The sequence below is a fragment of the Python bivittatus genome, unplaced genomic scaffold (genome assembly GCF_059951505.1).
Source record: "Python bivittatus isolate LINGU-HERP-01145 unplaced genomic scaffold, Pbiv_v1 ctg000850_np1212, whole genome shotgun sequence".
NCBI lineage: Eukaryota > Metazoa > Chordata > Lepidosauria > Squamata > Pythonidae > Python > Python bivittatus.
Window position 1 is genome coordinate 47120934 of NW_028277112.1, and position 19938 is coordinate 47140871.

The 19938-nt window shown below is 37.0% G+C and overlaps 1 protein-coding gene across 9 annotated transcripts in view; it reads right to left on the reverse strand.

Annotated features, from left to right (window-relative positions):
• MPDZ (multiple PDZ domain crumbs cell polarity complex component) overlaps positions 1-19938 on the reverse strand; it is a 103915-nt gene that overhangs the window by 53511 nt on the left and 30466 nt on the right. For 7 of the 9 annotated variants that reach the window (XM_088130439.1, XM_088130432.1, XM_088130433.1 and 4 more), the window contains 7 exons: positions 19736-19822; positions 17717-17859; positions 17131-17277; positions 16541-16726; positions 13883-14092; positions 7534-7650; positions 4245-4406 (listed from right to left, as the gene is read on the reverse strand). In XM_088130439.1, the coding sequence (XP_087986565.1) occupies positions 4245-4406; positions 7534-7650; positions 13883-14092; positions 16541-16726; positions 17131-17277; positions 17717-17859; positions 19736-19822 (1052 nt within the window). The remainder of the gene's footprint in view (positions 1-4244; positions 4407-7533; positions 7651-13882; positions 14093-16540; positions 16727-17130; positions 17278-17716; positions 17860-19735; positions 19823-19938) is intronic. The other 2 variants (XM_088130434.1, XM_088130436.1) reach the window with 2 other exon arrangements.

Genomic DNA, 19938 nt, shown 5'->3' on the forward strand with positions numbered 1-19938 from the left:
CCCCCATGTACAAGACGACCCCCACTATTCCAACCCAAAATTAAGAAATCAATATTTTAAAGATGGTACAGAACACATTTTTATTTAGTAATTAGTTAACATTTACCTGATACACTCGGTGGGAGGAAGTCCAAACTGTCTCACTGCAGCTCTATTTCCATGCTCTTTTGCATAACTGATTACATTCAAGCACGAATGAAATTGCCCATAGCTTGTCTCTGCAAACAGACTTCCTCCAATTGGTTTGTTCAGCATCAGCTAACATCAGTTACATAAGGCTCGTGATTGGAGGAAGTCCGTTTGGGAGACAAGCTATTTCACTCGTGATTGGAGGCTAGCAATAGGAGGAAGCCTGTCTGCAGAGACAAAGTATGGGCAGTTTTGCAACCGCGCGGTTCTCCCCTCGGTTGACTTCCTTGAATAAGACCCCCTTCAATTTTTAGCGTAAGGATTTTAGAAAAAAGTATCGTCTTATAGTCGGAAAAATACAGTACTTATGACCGGTCCTTGCACTTACAATCAGCACAGCATCCTCCATGGTCACGTGATCACAATCTGGGCACTAGGCAACCAGCTCATACTTATGACGGTTGTAGTGTCCCGGGGTCACATGATCACCATTTGTGACCTTCCCAGCCAGCTTCTAGCAAGCAAAATCAATGGGGAATCGACTATGCTCTTACTTGAATTTATATTAAGGAATAATTAAACTAAGCTTTAGTAACATTTTGAAGTTATGATTAATCCAAAATTTTCCTTCAAATACAGGTAGTCCTCACTTACCGACTGCCTTGTTCAGTGACTGTTTGAAGTTATAATGGTGCTGTCCCTCAGTCATATAATCACCATTACAGTTAGTATACATTGTCCTGAACCTCACCTGTTGTTTTTCTTGTTTTCTCTCCTTGCAGAGTGGAGAAATTTGAGAAGAAGGGATTACAAGAGAGTAAACAGGCACACAGTGGGGAATACACCAGGCTGTTTGCATAGCGCACTTGCAGCTCCCAGCCCCTGGGGCTGCTGGTGCCAGAGCATTGCTTTTGAGGTGTATTCCCCATTGTATGCCTGCTTACTCTCATGTAATCCCTTCCTCTTCAATGAACGTAAATACAAACATTAATTCCCTTCTTGTTAATTATCTCAGCACCAGGGTCAGCATTCCAAAGAGCAGGGGAGTGGGGAAAAGGAAAGCATAGTCATGGTCACATGATTTCCCACTTAGTGTCCACATCACTTAGTGACAGAGTTGCCAGTCCCAATTGTGATCGCTAAATGAGGACTACCTGTATTGTACTGGAGATAAATTATAGTACTGTTTTTAAAAACACAATGATATCCTTCATTTTTGGACATTATACAAAACTTTAATGTGTGTCTTCTACAGTGGTTGCTCTGGCTTTTATTTCCAGATGAATTCAAGAGCTGAAGCTCCACACAAGTGGCTTCCAATGTGTTACTGAAAAGGAAAATGCTTCCTGTTTAGAAAGATATTCCCTACATCTGCCCTTAGAAAAGGAAAACCTTTCCTTTTTTTTAACAGTAATTTTTTAAAAGATTATAATTACAACAGTAAAAGCTAATACAAACTTTTAAAAAATAACAAGAGTAGAAAGTGCAGAAAAGGAAAAAAGAAAAAATAGAAAGTAAGAATACAGTAAAGAAAAAGAAAAGAAATATATAAAGAAGTGACTTCCAACAAGTATAAACAATTTTAGCAATTTGCCACCTCCTCTTCCCATATCCTATCTCTTATCTATACACAAATCCATTAAGCATTGTCATTTCAGTCCTGGTATCAGCAAAAGTCCATGGAGCATTACCAGAAATAACATACCTATTTTAACCTTGATCAAATAAACCAACTTTATATTCCTTCCTTTCACTTCTAACAATCTTAATCTTTAGTCCATTCAAATAATGTCGTAGAACTTGATTTCTTTTCATTTCTTCATCCCTTCTCACGAGATCCTTCAAAATTTTAACAAGCCTCCTTTGTAAATCCAATATAGGAAAATTATCCAGGTCACTCTCTTGGTTTATTGTTTGTATATCCCTTTTAATTATTAAAACATCAACCAGTTTCTTTTGTATGTCCAGTGTAACATCTTTTTTCATCTCATTCTTGTAGCCTGTCATTTGTAAATCCACTTTCAACTCAGTCTCTGTCTTATCAGGTAAAACTTGGTCCCCTTCCATAACTTCATTTATACACAGTCTATCCATAGAGGCAGATATTGCTGTTGACATTGTTAATGTTAACTTTTGACTCCATTTTTTGAAAGTGTTCTTCATATTTCCAGTGTTAGAATATTTTGCTTCATTCTCTAATTTTAAGTCAAGTTTATGTGTTCTTCTCCTTTAATTGTAATCTTTAGTTCCCTCTAGTGTCCAATTTTTAAAATCTTATGATTTTTTTTTTAATTCAAAGCAAAAGCATTTTCCCACAGGAAGGATTCTTTATAATTAATTCCAAAATCTTATTTCAAGATAAGGACTCTTAGTCCATTTGTAACTTTCTAAAATCAAAGTTTTGATCACCCTTTTGCTGTTTATTCCCCCCACCCCCGTTAAGTTCTTAAACTTGTAGTTAAAACTTTCTTTCACTAAGAAAACTTGCCCAGTGCTGTCAAACTTGTTGATCCAAAAGTTTCTAATAGCTATAAAGCAGTTAACAAGCAATTTCCAAAAGTGATTAGAAAAGGAAGTATGCAAACTTAGTGCCCTTTCAAAGGCACTGACCGCAGTCTGAACAAGATGGCTATTCCCTCCTCTGTGGAGTACCTGGGGTACTCTGAGCTTGGTTGTTTTCTTGCAAACATTTCGTTACCCGGCTAGGTAACATCTTCAGTGTTCCCTCCTCTTGCAGAGCTCTAAGCCTGCCAGAGACCACTATTTTGCAGTCTCCTCACGAAGAGCAACTGTCTAGAGCATTTGTGGGCAATCCAAGTCCTCTTCTTGTCCAAAGAGGTTTCGCTGGTTCTTCATTCTGGCGCGGTCGTTGGCTCAGCTTTTCGCAGAGCTGCCTTCAATCTGCCATTTCTTCCTATGGAAGTCCAAAAATCTTCCCATGTACATCTAATTCCCATGTACATCTAAGAATCGCTAGGTTACACTCAGGTGCCACATGGTCCATTCTTCCCTTGAATGGTTATTTTTGTCAGGACAAAGTGATAAATATAAACATTAACAAATTTGATTGTAAACATTTTTTTCTATTCTGATGGGAAACAAGAGAGTGATTTCAAGAATTCACTCTTGAATTGTTGAGTTCCGTATCTTGTATAAAACTGGATATGTTGCAGAATATGTCTCCCAGCATATACCCTGTCTAATTCCATTAAGTAACTGTTACACAGTTGAACAATGCAATCTGTCTCATTGGCACAGTACAGGCACATTCTGTTTTAGATTAAGAAATTCTATTAGGAGAAAACCTCTGGCTGTCAAACTTATGCTTAATCCAACAGAAATAAGGTTCCAAACAAAATATAGCCAACTGGTGAATTTCAGATTGTGAAAGAAGAGCCACCTCTTTTTTCAAATCAAGCAGAAAACAACATACAATCCAGTCCAAATAATGAATTGACAACTCCAGCAATGGTGATCCCAGGCCCACCCTGAACATTAAAAGAAATATGCAGAATGGCCCAAAACAGACAGACAGATAGATGAACCCAGAAAAAGGGGAGAGGAGAGAAGCTAACACAGAAGAAAAAATAAAGGACAGCATCAAAATAAAAAAGGAATTTTATATAGAGACAGGAATAACACACTGTTTAAAAGAAAATCTGGTTCTTTATTAATAAATACTATTTTGGAGCCAAATGAATTTGAGCAATATTTTGAGAATGGATTTTCCAAAGCTATATACTAACAATTTCCCTTAAGAAAATTATGGTTCTTTTAACGCTTGAACCGTTGAGCATCGACCACTCGCTATACTTATATAAGTCTTTCCATAAATGGCTTGTTATTATTTAGATTTCTTTGAACCATGTTTTTAAATTGGAGCGCCTAAAAGTTACAGTAACTGGTCTGCTGAATACTGAGAATCTGAAAGGTATTCAATCAGCATTACTATCTAAATGAAATTACTCTTTAACCTAATAAAAAAACTATGAACAGATGGAACCAACTGGTAATATTATCTTCACTATATCCAGCCAAACAGACATTTTCATAAAGTTGCTTTACAGTTACTAGCAAATTGTCTTTCTGCTCACATCCCTCCCCAATACCTTTACCTTGGGAGTTGAAGAGGGCAGTGAGAGAGTAAGCTTCAAATCATCATCACAAGTGCTGCTATGCAGTGCTGAAATGGAAGACTGGAATGTACCATCATTATCTGGAGAACAATCCGATTCAACGGTAGATTCCTCTACTAGATCTGCCTCACTCGAGTCCACCTAGCAGCAAAGGCAATTCAATCAGATGGGCTACCTTTGTATCAGTTTCAAATACATGCATCCGTTGCTAAATAGTTCCAGCTATTTTGCTTTGTAACATTTTTCTTTTCAATTTTCTTTAGCAGAATATTTTGGCTTGCAGCAGGTTTATTTCCAATCATAGCTTTGGATATCAGATCATGGATAGGCAATGAAATTTATGTGGAAAATGTTTTATTTTACATTTTTTTCTCTCAAAAATATGCTATATAATATTCTAAATAGGCTTACTTTTTAGTTTAATAAATATGTTAAGTGAATTATTCCATAAGCTTTACTGAATTTTTTAAAAAGTTGTAATTTATTCCAAAAATAGACTACTGCTCATTTCAAATAAGCTAGTATATAATGTAAATTTATACTCAGTGTTATTACCTTCTCAGCACAGTTATCTGTATTTTCATATAAACCTAGCATTATAACAATGAAATAATGGGATTCACTATCAATTCTATGGATAGAATCCAATTCAGCTCAAGTCAGAAACTAAAATCTGATGCACACTGAGCATGTTATCATGAATTTGTGACAGGCAGAAAAATAATCAAATTATATCTTCAATAAAAGTTGAATTATTTAACAAAAATAAGGAGCATATCCCAAACTAAGCAGCCTTGAGATACAATCCTTCAGAAAATTCTGCAACGAAAACTTTATTTAAAGGAACAGAACCACCGTAAAAACACCAAGTATTTTCCCCATAGTTCCCATTCACTTGCAGGTTACCTTCTCAGTCAATTGTGTCTCTTATCCTTTCTGTCAAATTAGAATGACTATTACCAGAATTCTTTGTAAACCTTGCTATATTTTTCTTCAAAAGTATGTCATGATATGATACAAAGTTTTGTATATTTCCAACTCCCACAATAAATTTAAAACAGGGTAGTTTGTGCTTTATGTAAAGCCACTGAATACATGTGTCTGTATGTGCATATTATGTTAAATAATATGTTAAATATTATGGTCCGGTGTGCCCCCTCCCTCATGGCCTTCAGGAAAGGTATTAAATCCTGGCTTTCCCAGAAGTCCTGGGGGCCAGGGGGGGCCCGCACCTGTGGAGATGGCTGGTGGGATGATGGGTTGCCCCCCCCCCAGCATCTTACAGATGTTTATAGGGCCAAATTAGAGGAGGTTTTTTAGGGTATTTTTAATATGTTTTTAAATTATTTATAGTTTTTAGCCATCTTGGAGAGAATTGTATTTCTTCTTTTTTATTGTGAGCCGCCCAGAGTCACCCATGGGGGAGATGGGCGGCATACAAGCCGAATAAATAAATAAATAAATAAATAAATAAATAAATAAATAAATAAATAAATTTCTATAATACCTCCAAAAGCCAAAAGGTGAAATATTTGATCAGCTCAGCTCCACAAAATGGGTTCAATATTGCACCAGATGAAGTGACACTGGTGAGGAAGTAATAATCTCAAATTCTTTATATAAACTTTTGAAGTGGTCCTTAAGATGGAATTCTAAATTTTAAAAAAAATGACTGGAAACCATTAGATATAAATCACCACAAAGTTGGTCTGGGATGAGTATAATTCCAAGTAATTTTCAATTTATTAAATCCCATGAAAATATGTACACACACGCAGACACACACACACTCCCTCCCTGTTCTAAACTGGGAGGGATTTGAATTCAGACAGATTACTATTAGGTCAGCCAGGATTTGGCCATTTTGGCCATTAGAACTAGACTGTTATATAAAATCAGTCAAAAGTTTATCCATCATTCTAGCTTTTGTGGGGTTTTGAAGACTGGCTAGTGTCTCTGCTACCTATATATATCACAAGAGTGAACTAGTCACATAGTAGAGTCTCCCATGTTTCTCAGACATAAGAAATAGTCCACAAAGAGGCACTATGTAAGCATGACTGAAGTGCTGTGTTATGAGTGAACAGAGAAAAAGGGAAGCTTAATTAACATTTTCAATTAAATATCCTAGCTTATGCTTTTCAATTAAATTTACAGTGCTTCTGTCATCATTTATCATCAACATTTTGACCCCAATACACTATGTCATTATAGTATTATTTCAAAGTGTCCTAAATTCTAAATAAAGCAGATAGGATCTGGATATTAGAAATCCAAGAGGGAAAACATCTGACTTTTTTATTCAAGTTTTTAAATCACTGATATGTTTAGCTATATGTTAATCCTTATGAATGGCCACAAGCATTTTTTTGTAATCCAGAAAGCCCAAAACATGTATTATAAAAATGACAATATTAATTCTGATGATACAGCGTATTTCAAGAACTCTTCAAACACTAATACTAACTAACTCATCACCAGCTAAAGTCTCATTAATTTATGATGGACTAAGTCAGGATCCAATCAATTGTGTGCTGGTTAGAAATGTCTTATCCTGTACATGCTTACTTATTACATTTTAACCTACTACCAAATAATAATAATAATGGCAGCAAACTAGATTTCAGAACATGTAAGATTTTTTTTAATGAACTGAAAAATATGTAAGAAAATTGAGTGTATGTAATAAGAGAAAACACATTTCCTTTGGAAGTTTTTAGATACTGCTGGGTTTAAATGAATCATATCCTTGATTAGACTGAATATAAATTCTAAAGCAGCTGAATCATATCCTTGTTTATTCTGAATATAAATTCCAGAGTTCTAAGAAATGATTTGAACAAATGACTGCAGCCACAATTTCCTTATGTTATAGAATTATGTATATGCATAGTTTTCATTTAAAAAGAATGGTTTGTTTTTGTAATTTTCTTATGATGGTAGCATACTCTTTTTAATTGTATATTAAAAAGCCTCAAGGAGTTTTTTAAAAAATAAGTGTTTAAATATTTATAGAGCTTAATTTTGGTATAGCCTTGTTTTCCTATAAATCCAATGTTTTGATAGATGTGGATATTTTCTTATATTAGCAAATAAACAACCATCACATAGATTCAAGGAAACCAAGCAAGAAGTCTTTTAAAATACATGCTTACAAGTCAACAGCAAAACTGTTCCTGCATTGCTCCTTAACAAAATACTGTTCAAAATTAGTACATAGAATAAAAGGGTTTTTATACATTATCATGGTAAGGAAGTGGCGACTAACCAGAGCCAGCTCAGCATGGAAGAGGGCTGAATCAGTTAGCCCTTCCTCCTCAAAGGACTGGGCAGTGTAGAAAAAGGAATCTTCCTTAGCAGAAACATAGCCCTCTTCTGGTGAAAGCTGCAGAAAGAATGAAGCTCTTGAGTTGGATGATGGCCAGTGATCAGAACATGCCATGTAATACTAAGAAATTTTAAATGAATATGAAGTTCAGGAAAAAAAAAAGATCACTGGAAATATTATAGTCCTTAACCCATGAAATGATTTATAAGATTGAAAAAAAAAAGAAATAGAAATGAGATGGCAATAATCATTAATTTGAAATATTCTTTAACCATCACATAGTGATGGTACCTATGTGCCGATACTTGGGATGTTTTTCCAACCCAGATGATAAACTCTTTCTCTTTCCTTATACTTCCATTGCCTGATCCCCAATGCAGTTAAGCCTCCCAAACCAGATTTAAGCCTATTCAGTCTTACCAACTTTAAACTATACAGTGGTACCTCGGTTCACGAACTTCATTCATTCCATGATTCTGGTCGCGAACCGAATCAAATTTCCCCATAAGGTTCAATGTAAATAAGGTTAATCCGTTCTGAACCATATGTATTTTTTTTAACCACAAAAATATGAAACAAAGTACAGTACAGTATGAAGAGAGAGAACACTAACCTTGCTTGAGGCGACACCAAAAAGCTTCACAGCAAGTGTCTATCTGCGACCGTGATCTCGCCTAGAGGAAGCCACGACCACGTGTCAGAGCAGGGAAGATGGCCGCGGGTCGTGTTTGTCACCCGATGCGGAGTTCGCGAACAGAAGCAAAATTTTGCAAACACTGCTATTCGCGAACCGAATTGTTCGTGAACAGAAGCGTTCGTGAACCGAGGTATTACTGTACTTAGTTTCTAAAGACAACTGTCATTGTGTAAGTAAATTAGTAACCTTAGCACTTCCCTTTGTGATAAACATGTTTGGAGTAGATTGAAAGTTACATTATAAAATGCTTTACCTATCTGTCTTGTGGATTTCATAGTAAGTTACTGGGAGATGACAGCTTTCATAAACATGGCATGAATGTTTCCCCCCAATTATTAAGTTTCAACATAAATGATTTTATTAAGAAATTGTACATTCCAATACAACTAAAATAGATTCCTTACTGAAATCATAATGAAAGTACAATATCTAGACCATCTTCAGTTGGGTTTGAGGTTGGATTATTGCATTGAGATGGCATTGGTCATACTTGCTGATGATCTCTGGTGAGCTCAGAATATAGGTTATGTATCCACCCTGGTCCTCCTTGATCTTTCAGCAACCTTCAATACCATCAATCCTCCTAGATCAGGTTTGGGAGTGGGGGGTGGTTTTACAGTTGTTTTCCTCCTTCCTCTAAGGCTGGTTCCAGTTAGAGTTGGTGGGGAAGAAAAGTCCACCCCAGGTCGCTGCTATGCAGGTTGCCTCAGGGCTTAATTCTTTTCCTGCTTTTATTTAACATCTACATGAAGCTTCTGGATAAGAGCATTTGTCAATATAGAAATAACTATCATTAATTTGCGGTACTTCTCTAACCTGGCCAACACTTGGATAACATAACACTCCCGCAGAGTTGGTGTGCAATTTGGGAGTCCTCTTGGACTCATGGCTCCTACTCAAGGAGCAGGTGGCAGCCATGGCCAGGAGGGCCTTTGCACAAATCCAACCTGTGTGCCAGTTGAGTCTGTTCCTGGATCAGGAGACTTTGTCACAGTCACTCATGCCTTAATTACCTATTTGGACTACTACAATATGCTCTAAATGGGAATGCTCTTGAAGACCATTCAGAAGCAGCAACTGATCCAGAATGCAGAAGCACATGTTGCCAGGTACAATTCAAGGAACTTGCTATCACCCATAAAGATGAGTCTACCTGTTTCTGATGGTTTCTACCCATCTCACCACAATGGGCATACCTCAGGTCCCTTCTATTAAACAGAATCATCTAGTTAAACCCAGGAGGTGTACCTTCTCTGTCACAGTGCCTGCCCTATGGAACAGCCTCCTGTCTGAGACTGGAATGGTCCCAACCCTCCTAGCCTTCTGGAAGGCCTTGAAGTTCTGGCTTTTCCCTCAGACATTGGGGCCAGAATGTTGAATGAGCCCAATATATGTTTTATGATGCAATATGGTAGAATTTTGCTTGGAGCCCCAGTTGCATCATACTTCACTGTTTTTATTTTAGTTTGCTTTATTTTATATTTTCCATACAGTATTGTTAACTGCTCAGAATCATAGAGTGAGATGGCAGCCTTATATATTCTTTAAATAAATAAATAATCACCATACCTACAATAACTATGCCTCTTTGTTTAGTTGTTAAGTTGTGTCCGACTCTTCGTGACCCCATGAACCATATTGCGCCAGGCCTTCCTGTCCTTCACTGCCTCCCTGAGTTTGCTCAGTTTCATGCTCATTGCTTCAGTGATGCTATCTAACCATCTCATCCTCTGCTGTCCTCTTCTCCTTTTGCCTTCAATCTTTCCCAGCATCAGGGTCTTCTCCAAAGAGATCTCTCTTCGCATTAGGTGACCAAAGTATCTGAGCTTGAGCTTCATTATCGATCCTTCCAATAAGCAATCAGGGTTGATTTCCTTTAAGACTGACTAGTTTGACCTCCTAGCAGTCCAGGGGACTCTCAAGAGTCTTCTCCAGCACCACAGTTCAAAGGCATCAATTCTTCGGCGCTCAGCCTTCTTTATGGTCCAGCTCTCACAGCCATACATTACTACTGGAAAAACCATAGCTTTGACTATGCGGATCTTTGTCGGCAAGGTGACGTCTCTGCTTTTTAATATGCCATCTAGGCTTGCCATAGCTTTCCTCCCAAGAAGCAAGCGTCTTTTAATTTCATGGCTGCAGTCTCCGTCTGCGGTGACCTTGGAGCCCAAATAAATGAAGTCTGTTACTGCTTCCATTTCTACCCCTTCTATTTACCAGGAATTGATGGGTCCAGATGCCATGATCTTAGTTTTTTTAATGTTGAGTTTCAAGCCAGCTTTCGCACTCTCCTCTTTCACCCTCATCAAGAGGCTCTTTAGTTCTTCTTCATTTTCTGCCATGAGGGTGGTATCGTCTGCATATCTGAGGTTGTTGATGATTCTCCCTGCAATCTTAATTCCAGCTTGTGATTCTTCCAGCCTGGCATTTCTCATGATGTACTCTGCATATAGGTTAAATAAGCAGGGTGACAGTATACAGCCTTGTCGTACACCTTTCCCTATTTTGAACCAATCGGTTGTTCCATGACCGGTTCTAACTGTTGCTTCTTGGCCCGCATACAGATTTCTCAGGAGACAGGTAAGGTGGTCTGGTACTCCCATCTCTTTAAGTATTTGCCACCGTTTGTTGTGATCCACACAATCAAAGGCTTTTGCATAGTCAATGATGCAGAAGTAGATATTTTTCTGGAATTCTCATGCTTTCTCCATGATCCAGCAAATGTTGGCGATTTGATCTCTAGTTCCTCTGCCTCTTCGAAACCCAGCTTGTACATCTGGTAGTTCTTGTTTCATGTATTGCTGAAGCCTAGCTTGTAGGATTTTGAGCATAACATTGCTAGCATGTGAAATGAGGGCAATTGTGCGATAGTTTGAGCATTCTTTGGCATTACCCTTCTTTGGAATTGGAATGTAAACTGACCTTTTCCAATCCCGTGGCCACTGTGGTGTTTTCCAAACTTGCTGGCATATTGAGTGCAGCACTTTAACACCATCGTCTTTTGGTATTTTAAATAACTCAGCTGGAATACTGTCATCTCCACTAGCTTTGTTGTTAGCAATGCTTCCTAAGGCCCACTTGACTTCACTCTCTAGGATGTCTGGCTCAAGGTCAGTGATCACACCAGCGTGGACATCAGGGACATTAAGATCTTTCTTGTATAGTTCTTCTGTGTATTCTTGCCACCTCTTCTTAATCTCTTCTGCTTCTGTTAGGTCCCTGCCTTTTTTGTCCTTTATCATGCCCATCTTTGCACTAAACGTTCCTTTCATATCTCCAATTTTCTTGTAGAGATCTCTAGTCTTCCCCATTCTATTGTTTTCCTCAATTTCTTTGCATTGTTCATTTAAGAAGGCCTTCTTATCTCTCCTTGCTATTCTCCGGAAATCTACATTCAGTTGCTTATATCTTTCCCTTTCACCCTTGCTTTTCGCATTCCTTCTTTCCAGCTATTTGTAAAGCCTCATCAGACACCCATTTTGCTTTCTTGCATTTCTTTTTCTTTGGGATGGTTTTAGTTGCTGCCTCCTGTACAATGTTACGGACCTCTGTCCATAGTTCTTCAGGCACTCTGTCTACCAAATCTAATCCTCTAAATCTATTCATCACCTTCACTGTGTACTCACAAGGAATATGATCTAAGTCATACCTGAGTGGTCTAGTGGTTTTCCCTACATTCTTCAATTTAAGCCTAAATTTTGCAGTAAGAAGCTCATGATCTGAGCCACAGTCAGCTCCTGGTCTTGTTTTTGCTGTCTGTATAGAGCTTCTCCATCTTTGGCTGCAAAGTATATAATCAATCTGGTTTCGATATTTACCATCTGGTGATGTCCATGTATAGAGTCTTCTCTTGTGTTGTTGGAAAAGAGCGTTTGCTATGACTAGCTTGTTCTCTTGACAGAACTCTATTAGCCTTTGCCCTGCTTCATTTTGTACTCCAAGGCCAAACTTGCCTGTTATTCCGATTACTCCTTGACTTCCTACTTTAGCATTCCAATCCCCTATGATGAAAAGGACATCTTTTTTTGGTGCTAGTTCTAGAAGGTGTTGTAGGTCTTCATAGAACCGGTCAACTTCAGCTTCTTCGGCATCAGTGGTTGGGGCATAGACTTGGATTACTGTGATGTTGAATGGTTTGCCTTGGATACGCACTGAGATCATTCTGTCGTTTTTGAGGTTGTACCCCATTACTGCCTTTCCCACTCTCTTATTGACTATGAGTGCAACTCCATTTCTTCTAATTATGAAAAATGTTCTGACTTCATTTAATTATGAGAGAAACAGGCCATCACAGATATGTAAAACAATGTATACCCAAAATTAGAAAGAAACATTCCCCTCCTTTGGGTAGAATACTCCTGATGACAACATTCAGTCCTTTTTTTAAATCAAAGCAGCAATTCAATGTACAACCCCAAAGCCACACAAATCCTTTTTTGCAGTCCTCAGAACCCCCTCTGCCCACTGCTGCTGAAACTTGATGGCAATCTTTCCAATTTTCAAATGAAAAACAGGGGAAAGGTTTAGCAACAGTTCTAAACTTACACTAAACTTAAACAACAATGAGAAAAAGCCACCCTCTCCCCAATTCCTCCACAAACCTTAGTCCCAACTGTATATGTGATGAGGCCCCATTTACTTTGTGGCCTTCAGTATTCTTCTGCAACACTAAGTGCAACCCTTGGTTATCAAACATTGCTCACCTCTGTGCTAAGATGGCACTGCAATAGGATTCAACCAGAAAAAGATGGATATAAATATCATACTTTTCCAGAAAGTAGCTCTCAAACCAGCAGCCAAATTTATTGCCTTGCTGATTCAATGAATAAATGGAAGCAACCACCCCCAAACTATCAGTTCTGTTCACTATCGATAAAACTTTCTCACTAAGGCATAGGAAATTTCCAGACTATGTGTAAAAGAGGGTTTTATAACATACATTTCCTTGCATGTATGCAATTGTATGAAAGAAATCTGCAAAATATTACCACATAGATACCACAGTTCCTTAAGTATAAATGGAAGTAGATAAATAATTAATATATTCAGTCTTTTAGTGTAAGAATATCCAATTTTTTGCTCTTACATTATGGAAAAAAGTCAAGAAAAATATTGCTGTTTGGGGTGTTTTAAATATTCTTCCTCATGTTTCTGGAAGCAATAGTTTTCTACTCTCTGTTTCAAATTACTGTGCCAAAAGTAACTAATTCCCAAACAAAAATTATTATTTTGGATCAGAGTAAGTTATTATTGAATAACTGAGCTATCTCTATGAACCTCAAGCAAAGATATTTTTGTAGGACAAAGAGGTGGTAAGCTGGTTCACAGAGCTTTGTTACTTTCTTGATGACAGTTGCATCAAATGAGAATTTATGCAACAGGCAATTTAACCATTGCATTAAACACTAAAACAGAATTAAACACTAAAACACAACACAACACAAATTGTTATCTCACAACAAATGTCAGTTCACCCATTCCATTCTATGAGCTATCAACTGCTATATAACTGAAGTCCTACACCTGTAAATACCCTTGTAGGAGTTTATTTGCAAAACACAAAATCCCACTAAGTAAAACCAGAATTCTTACAGGCAATGGTTTGGCGACTCCTATTCTCACCATTCCCAGAGGTGCTCCTTTCAGGGCTTGCACAGCTTCCTCCAGGCTACCGTTTTCCAAGCTGATCTCATTGACAAACATAAGCCTGTCTCCTGGGAGGAGCCTGCCATCTTGCTCAGCAATGCCCCCAGGAACTAGAGAGCGGATCACAATCACTGTATTTGCAGGGTCTACTGGGTCCTTATTAAAGAAGAAGAGGAGAACATGAGAAAAACAGTTGACATGTATTTTCAGATTGAAGGGAATAACTTCTAAGCCAGGTTTGTCCAAGCCCAATAATTTCAGGGCTTTTCAGGGTGATATGGAGCAGGGCTATTGACAAAGTAACTGATACTTGAATGAAAGGTATATGCATGTTGTTGTGTGTTTGTACATAGAAGCTCTGATACAAAGAAGGAGCAACTGGGTTATTTCTGTTATGCTTTCCTCTTCCATAAACTGATTACAGTGAATAAAATAAAGAGTACTCACAATGCAGTAATGGTTTCCCTATTTCTTGAAATCTATGAACTTCTAAAGTATTTTTGGCCTACTTCTAGGAGGTCAGATTGAGATAGTGATCAGCTGAAAGAAACTGAATGAACTTGTCTTTCTCTCTTATCACCATATTGGATTGTGGGGCTGCAAAGTGATTCAGATTCCGTTCCAAACAGATGTTTTTGGAGTGTGTGAGGACATGAACACAGCGTCTACAACTTTTTAAAGTAGCCATATCTTGTCCTGGAATCACACAGCGGCTACAGAGGACAACCATATGGTCCTAGGAAAACAAACACCTGCTTTAAAGGGCTACAGAGAGGTGCTCCTGCACTCCAAAGCAAAGCACTTTTTTGAAACTGAATCCAGAGTACTGCACAGCTTTACTAGACTGTATCCATCTTTACAATGTCATGAGACAATCTAGTGGAAGTAGAAAATACAGTATCATTTTTCTCCCATGTGCTTATAAAAAGCACTTTAGTCTAAACAGTTGAAATAAATCTAAGGAAGTGCATTATTAGTCAGTGAGAAAAAGCAGCAATATATTAATTAAATATTCCCAACCTCTTTTATGTATACAGGATCAGGACTAAAATTCTTGACTTGCTTGTTCAGTAATCCAGAACCCATGAAACTATATATAATGAATATTTTTCTGTTTTCTATCTGAATCTAGTTCATACTGCTTATGAAATACATCTTTCTTCATCCTAAAGTATCTGGTCTACATATTCATGTACTTATGTATCTATGTATGTATGCATGTGCGTATGTATGTATGTATGTATATGTGTGTCCGTGTGTGTATGTGTGTGTACACACACATGTATACGTATACATATACATATATGTATATATTTCTAAGTCTGGAATTCCAAATGCCTGGAAATCAAGAACAGCTCAGGAAATTACAGAGCAGATTTTGCAAGATGGGCCTTTGCTACTTCAGGATCCAGTGGGACTTTTCTTTCCCAACACAAAAAATGTGCTTATAAAGCTGGAATGCTATGCGGAAGGCTATCCTAAAATACTTCTCCCTAATATGATATAATTTCAAATACACTGCCACACTTTTCATATGAAGGAAATGCCAACCACTGTAGCACTGTCCCATTTTTTATGAATGCCTGAACAAGTTTAAGAGCAAGTTTACCTAATCAAATATCTTGCATCATTGGCCACATACTATGACATGATACTTCCTATACTGAAATCTATCTTTACTATGATAACAGGGATCAATATGTGGAAACCATGCCATTTTTCTGTAGCATTTTATCCTGTAGATATTTGTACTACCCACATGCATGCTTCATGATGATCTGACTATCTAAAGAGATTTCAAACAATCATATGTCGTTTTTTCCTTGCCTTGCTTGCTTGAGGAAAGGTTTCAGTTGTCAAGGCACTACTTGTGAAAAATTAAGCCCTAACTGCACATTATCTAATCCTGGACAAAGACTGCAGAAAGCAACATTAAAACCAACCTCTAGAACATATAGAAACCTTTGCACAGAGATGGAATTAATAAAGGATTCCTAAAACACATTTCAGTTTCAGCCCACATTTAAACATCTTCTCAAATGAGTGCAAAAATGAGTTGAAAACCTGGTACTGTTACCTTTTACTGTATGTGTGCAATGTATTGCACTTTCAACCATGTCTTTTTTAAAAATAGAATACATAAGCATATACCAACTAGTACTATTATTACTTCTACTGCTTTCACTATAAGTGCAATAATAATGCGTCTTGCTTTGTGATAATGCTCTGCATAGCCCCAATATTCATATAAAATATGAATATTGTGTGTGTGTGTGTGTGTGTGTGTGTGTGTGTGTGTATCTGTGTGTGTTATTATCAGCTCTCTGGAGTAATCACTACCATTAGATAATTTCTCCTTAAATCAACTGAAAGACTGAAAAATGTAATGGGATGTTAATGCAAACTGACTTCTTATGCATACCATGCCTTTTTTCATTTAAGACATCAGAAACGGTTCACAACTGAAGATGAATCCCTTGCAAAATGTATGAAGATATATAAAATAAGTTTGACAAGATTATTTAATGTAGTAATTTTACTAGAATGTCTCATTTTTAAAGAGATATCAGATTCAATCTTTAAATTATGGAATTCAGAAATTACCTGATAATCCAATATGCTAAAGCCAAGACCCCTGCTCCCTTTCTCCAGCTCAATTTGCTGTATTTCTGTCTCCCACATTGCCAGAGGAGATCCTTGCACCTCTTCAGTATTCTGACTCATGTTAGGTATTTCCAGCTTAGCATCCTCTGTCTCTGAAGCACCAAGGAGTCCAAGGTCTATATGGGACTGGAAAGTTAAATATGATTACCTTTTAAAATAAAGCTAAGGAAGGTTTAAATACAGCTTGTCAATGGAGCCAGAGTAAATGAGAACTGCTATTTAATTTAATTTAAATAAATTTAAAGAGTCTAAAATTTATCTAGAGATATCTAAAGCAAATATTAAATGTTTAAATGACCATAGTAACTTGACCAAAACTACACCAAAAATCTAAAATAAGTCTTTTAAACTAGGTTTCCTAGGTCTAATTCTAGCCATCTGATCAAACTGTCTCAACTTTACATTGAAAAAAAAGACCCTTTATTCATCCAACTACCATACTTGATCTTTCTTTTGAATCCCCTACTGCAAGGAAGGGTGGTAATCTGCCAGTGTCTCCCCTAGTGTGTAAAGCCTTTAAGTTGAATTACCTGCTCTAACATATGAGTCTCATCCAATACTGACTCGGTAACAGGTGCAGCTGTACGGCAACACACCATTGTTACATTGATAGGAAGCTCTTTTAGAATATTTACAACATCCTTGTGATTCTCTCCAAGTAAAGATTTTCCATTTACCTGCCAATGAAAATCAGGATATTTACAGAAATAAGGAAAAGACAGAAAGAAAAGGAGAGAAAGAGATACATATATTTTCACATTTGAGCATATGATATGCCAAAGTAACATATTAAAGAAATACTATATGGTTTTTCCATGTTACAGAGACCATAAAGCTAGAGGAAAGAATATAACTTTGGATGCCATTCAGAAAATGATTTTAAAAATATGATTTTATATATTTTAAATATATAGTAATTACCTATCTATCAATCAAATCACTATTTACCTTAGAACACACTGTACTGTATTATGAATTTATACAGGCTATATATTTCCTTCACAAATTTCAGATGGCAAAATATATGAATACTCTATGCTAAGAAAATATTAAAAATGAAAAATCCCTCAGAATATCTTTTAAGAGAATAGAAGTATAAGATAGATTATTTCATACTTCTAGTAATTCATCTCCACTGTACAGTTTGCCACATCGTCCAACTGGCCCTTCAGGCAAAACAGACCGAATAAAATGATGTCCCACTGTAGCTTCTAAGCTTATCCCCAGTCCACTGCTTTCACTAAACTTGTTCACATCCGCTACCTAGAAAGAAGAAAAATAGAATCTTCATAACACCAACAAATCAGTTGTTTAGAAAATTGCACTGAGATCATATACAAAGGACCAGTAGATTTAAAAGCGGTTTTGCTACAGATGCTCTACTTCTTAAGCTACAGGGTCAGTTCTTTCAAACATCATCCATGTTCATTGATTTCTCACATCAAAACAAGATGGAATCACAATGTGAGCTGAAAAGGAGCACCCAGCTGTAACATCCCTTTCTCCTTTGCAAAGGGTAACAGATGCTGGTAGCTACAGCTGTCCCAGAGATGAAAGGTAGTCAGAGAGCCACAAATAAATGGAACAAATAAAACAGTCAAAGGATCCACACTTCTCATTACACCAGTTTTTGTGACCACTATTTGTTAGCAAATACAGTATTCTGAAACAGAAATGTTTCCAGTATGAAGAAAAAGAACTGGATTCCATATCTGGCAATCCATGTTGCCTCTGAAACAAGTCAAGCGTTAACAGGACATGCACCTGGCAGCATAATTCTCTATGGTTTACTAATCCCCAGGTGGGGAATAGTCAAAGAACAGGAACTGTAGCTATGACCCTGCTGCTGAATTCTATTTAAAATCTCCACATCCTTATTAGAAGTGTTATGTGTGGTCAAGGCACAACAGTTCATACAATCCTTGGACTACTGCACACAAAAGAAATTGCTATACATTCTAAAATGTGCTAAAAGAAGACTGACTAGATTCTCAATGAGAAGTAAACTATTAGCTAGGTAAACAGCTTTTATTGCATAAAGACTAAACACCTTTTAAGGCTTGTGAGCCAAAGGGCTACCAAGATCCCTCATGTAAATATCAATTTGAAAAGCATAAAAGAGTCAATTAACAATCAATTTAAAAATAAATAATGAAAATGAAGAGTCAGCAATTATTATCATAAATCTTAAGAGGGAAGAAAAACAAACCAGATACAAAAGAAAAAGTGTGAACAGTAAGTAAAATGCCAAAAAATTTGGCCAACCAGGTTTCCTAAAAAAATCTCTGTAAGGGGTGCAAAACAGACCATCTGCCAATGAACTAGGGGTAAGCAGCAGCATGTGAGAAAATATAGCCCCCGAATGTTAAATCCTGTATTTACTTACCTGCAAGAAGGCCACATTAAAATTAGTGGCATTTACTTCTGGTACATGAGTGTGGGATTAAATGAAAAAAGTCCTTTATTCAGAATATCAGCTATGTGCAAGGACTCTTACAAAGCAAGGATTATGCTAAATGTTGTATGTTGAAAGTGGGTAGATTTCCTAACAAGCCACACTGTTTTCCTTTCCAAATGTAGGGCTGAGAACTCAACTGTAGCTCTGCCCACATTGAGGGATGTCATCAAGCAAAAATGCTACCCCAAGAAATGAAACTATGCACTGTTGACAGCTAGAAGAATAGAAATATATAATGGACTCCAAAAGATACTAAATAAATGCAAAAATGGTATTTTGGAATCTAATGGTATACAGTTTAACCTAGCACCAGCTGCACTTATCATGACACCACTTCTCTATCTCTCTCCCTCTCTCTCTCTATTTTTCTCTAGATGGAGCACAGCTGTGCCATCCTAAGAAAAGACACAGCTGCTTTAAGGACTGCCAATAGGTGCACCGATTCCTGGGAAACTACTGCAATATGTATTGATTAAATTAGTGACAATTCCCTGGGAAGGAACACTTTATAAACTGTTAGATCAGAATCTAGAGCTCCTTTTCTGATTTCCTAAGATTATATAACAGTTTTGTTTTACAATATATTTAGACTTTAAAAAGTAATACCCAATTCCCGCCCCCCAAAAAGAAGAACATAGATAAAGTGTTTGTATTTTAGTAGCAAGCAGTGAGTCTACCTACCACAACTTCATAATTTCTCCCCAAAATCCTCTGCCATTTGTTCTGCAATGATATTTCTTCTTCTAGGGATGTTAGCTGAATGTCTGCAAGATGTGACAATTATCCTAAGCAAAACTATGAGATTCTTATCTTTATTTAGAAAATGAATTGCTTTAGAATTTGTAAATATGCATCTGCATTTATTTAAAATGAGGAAGAA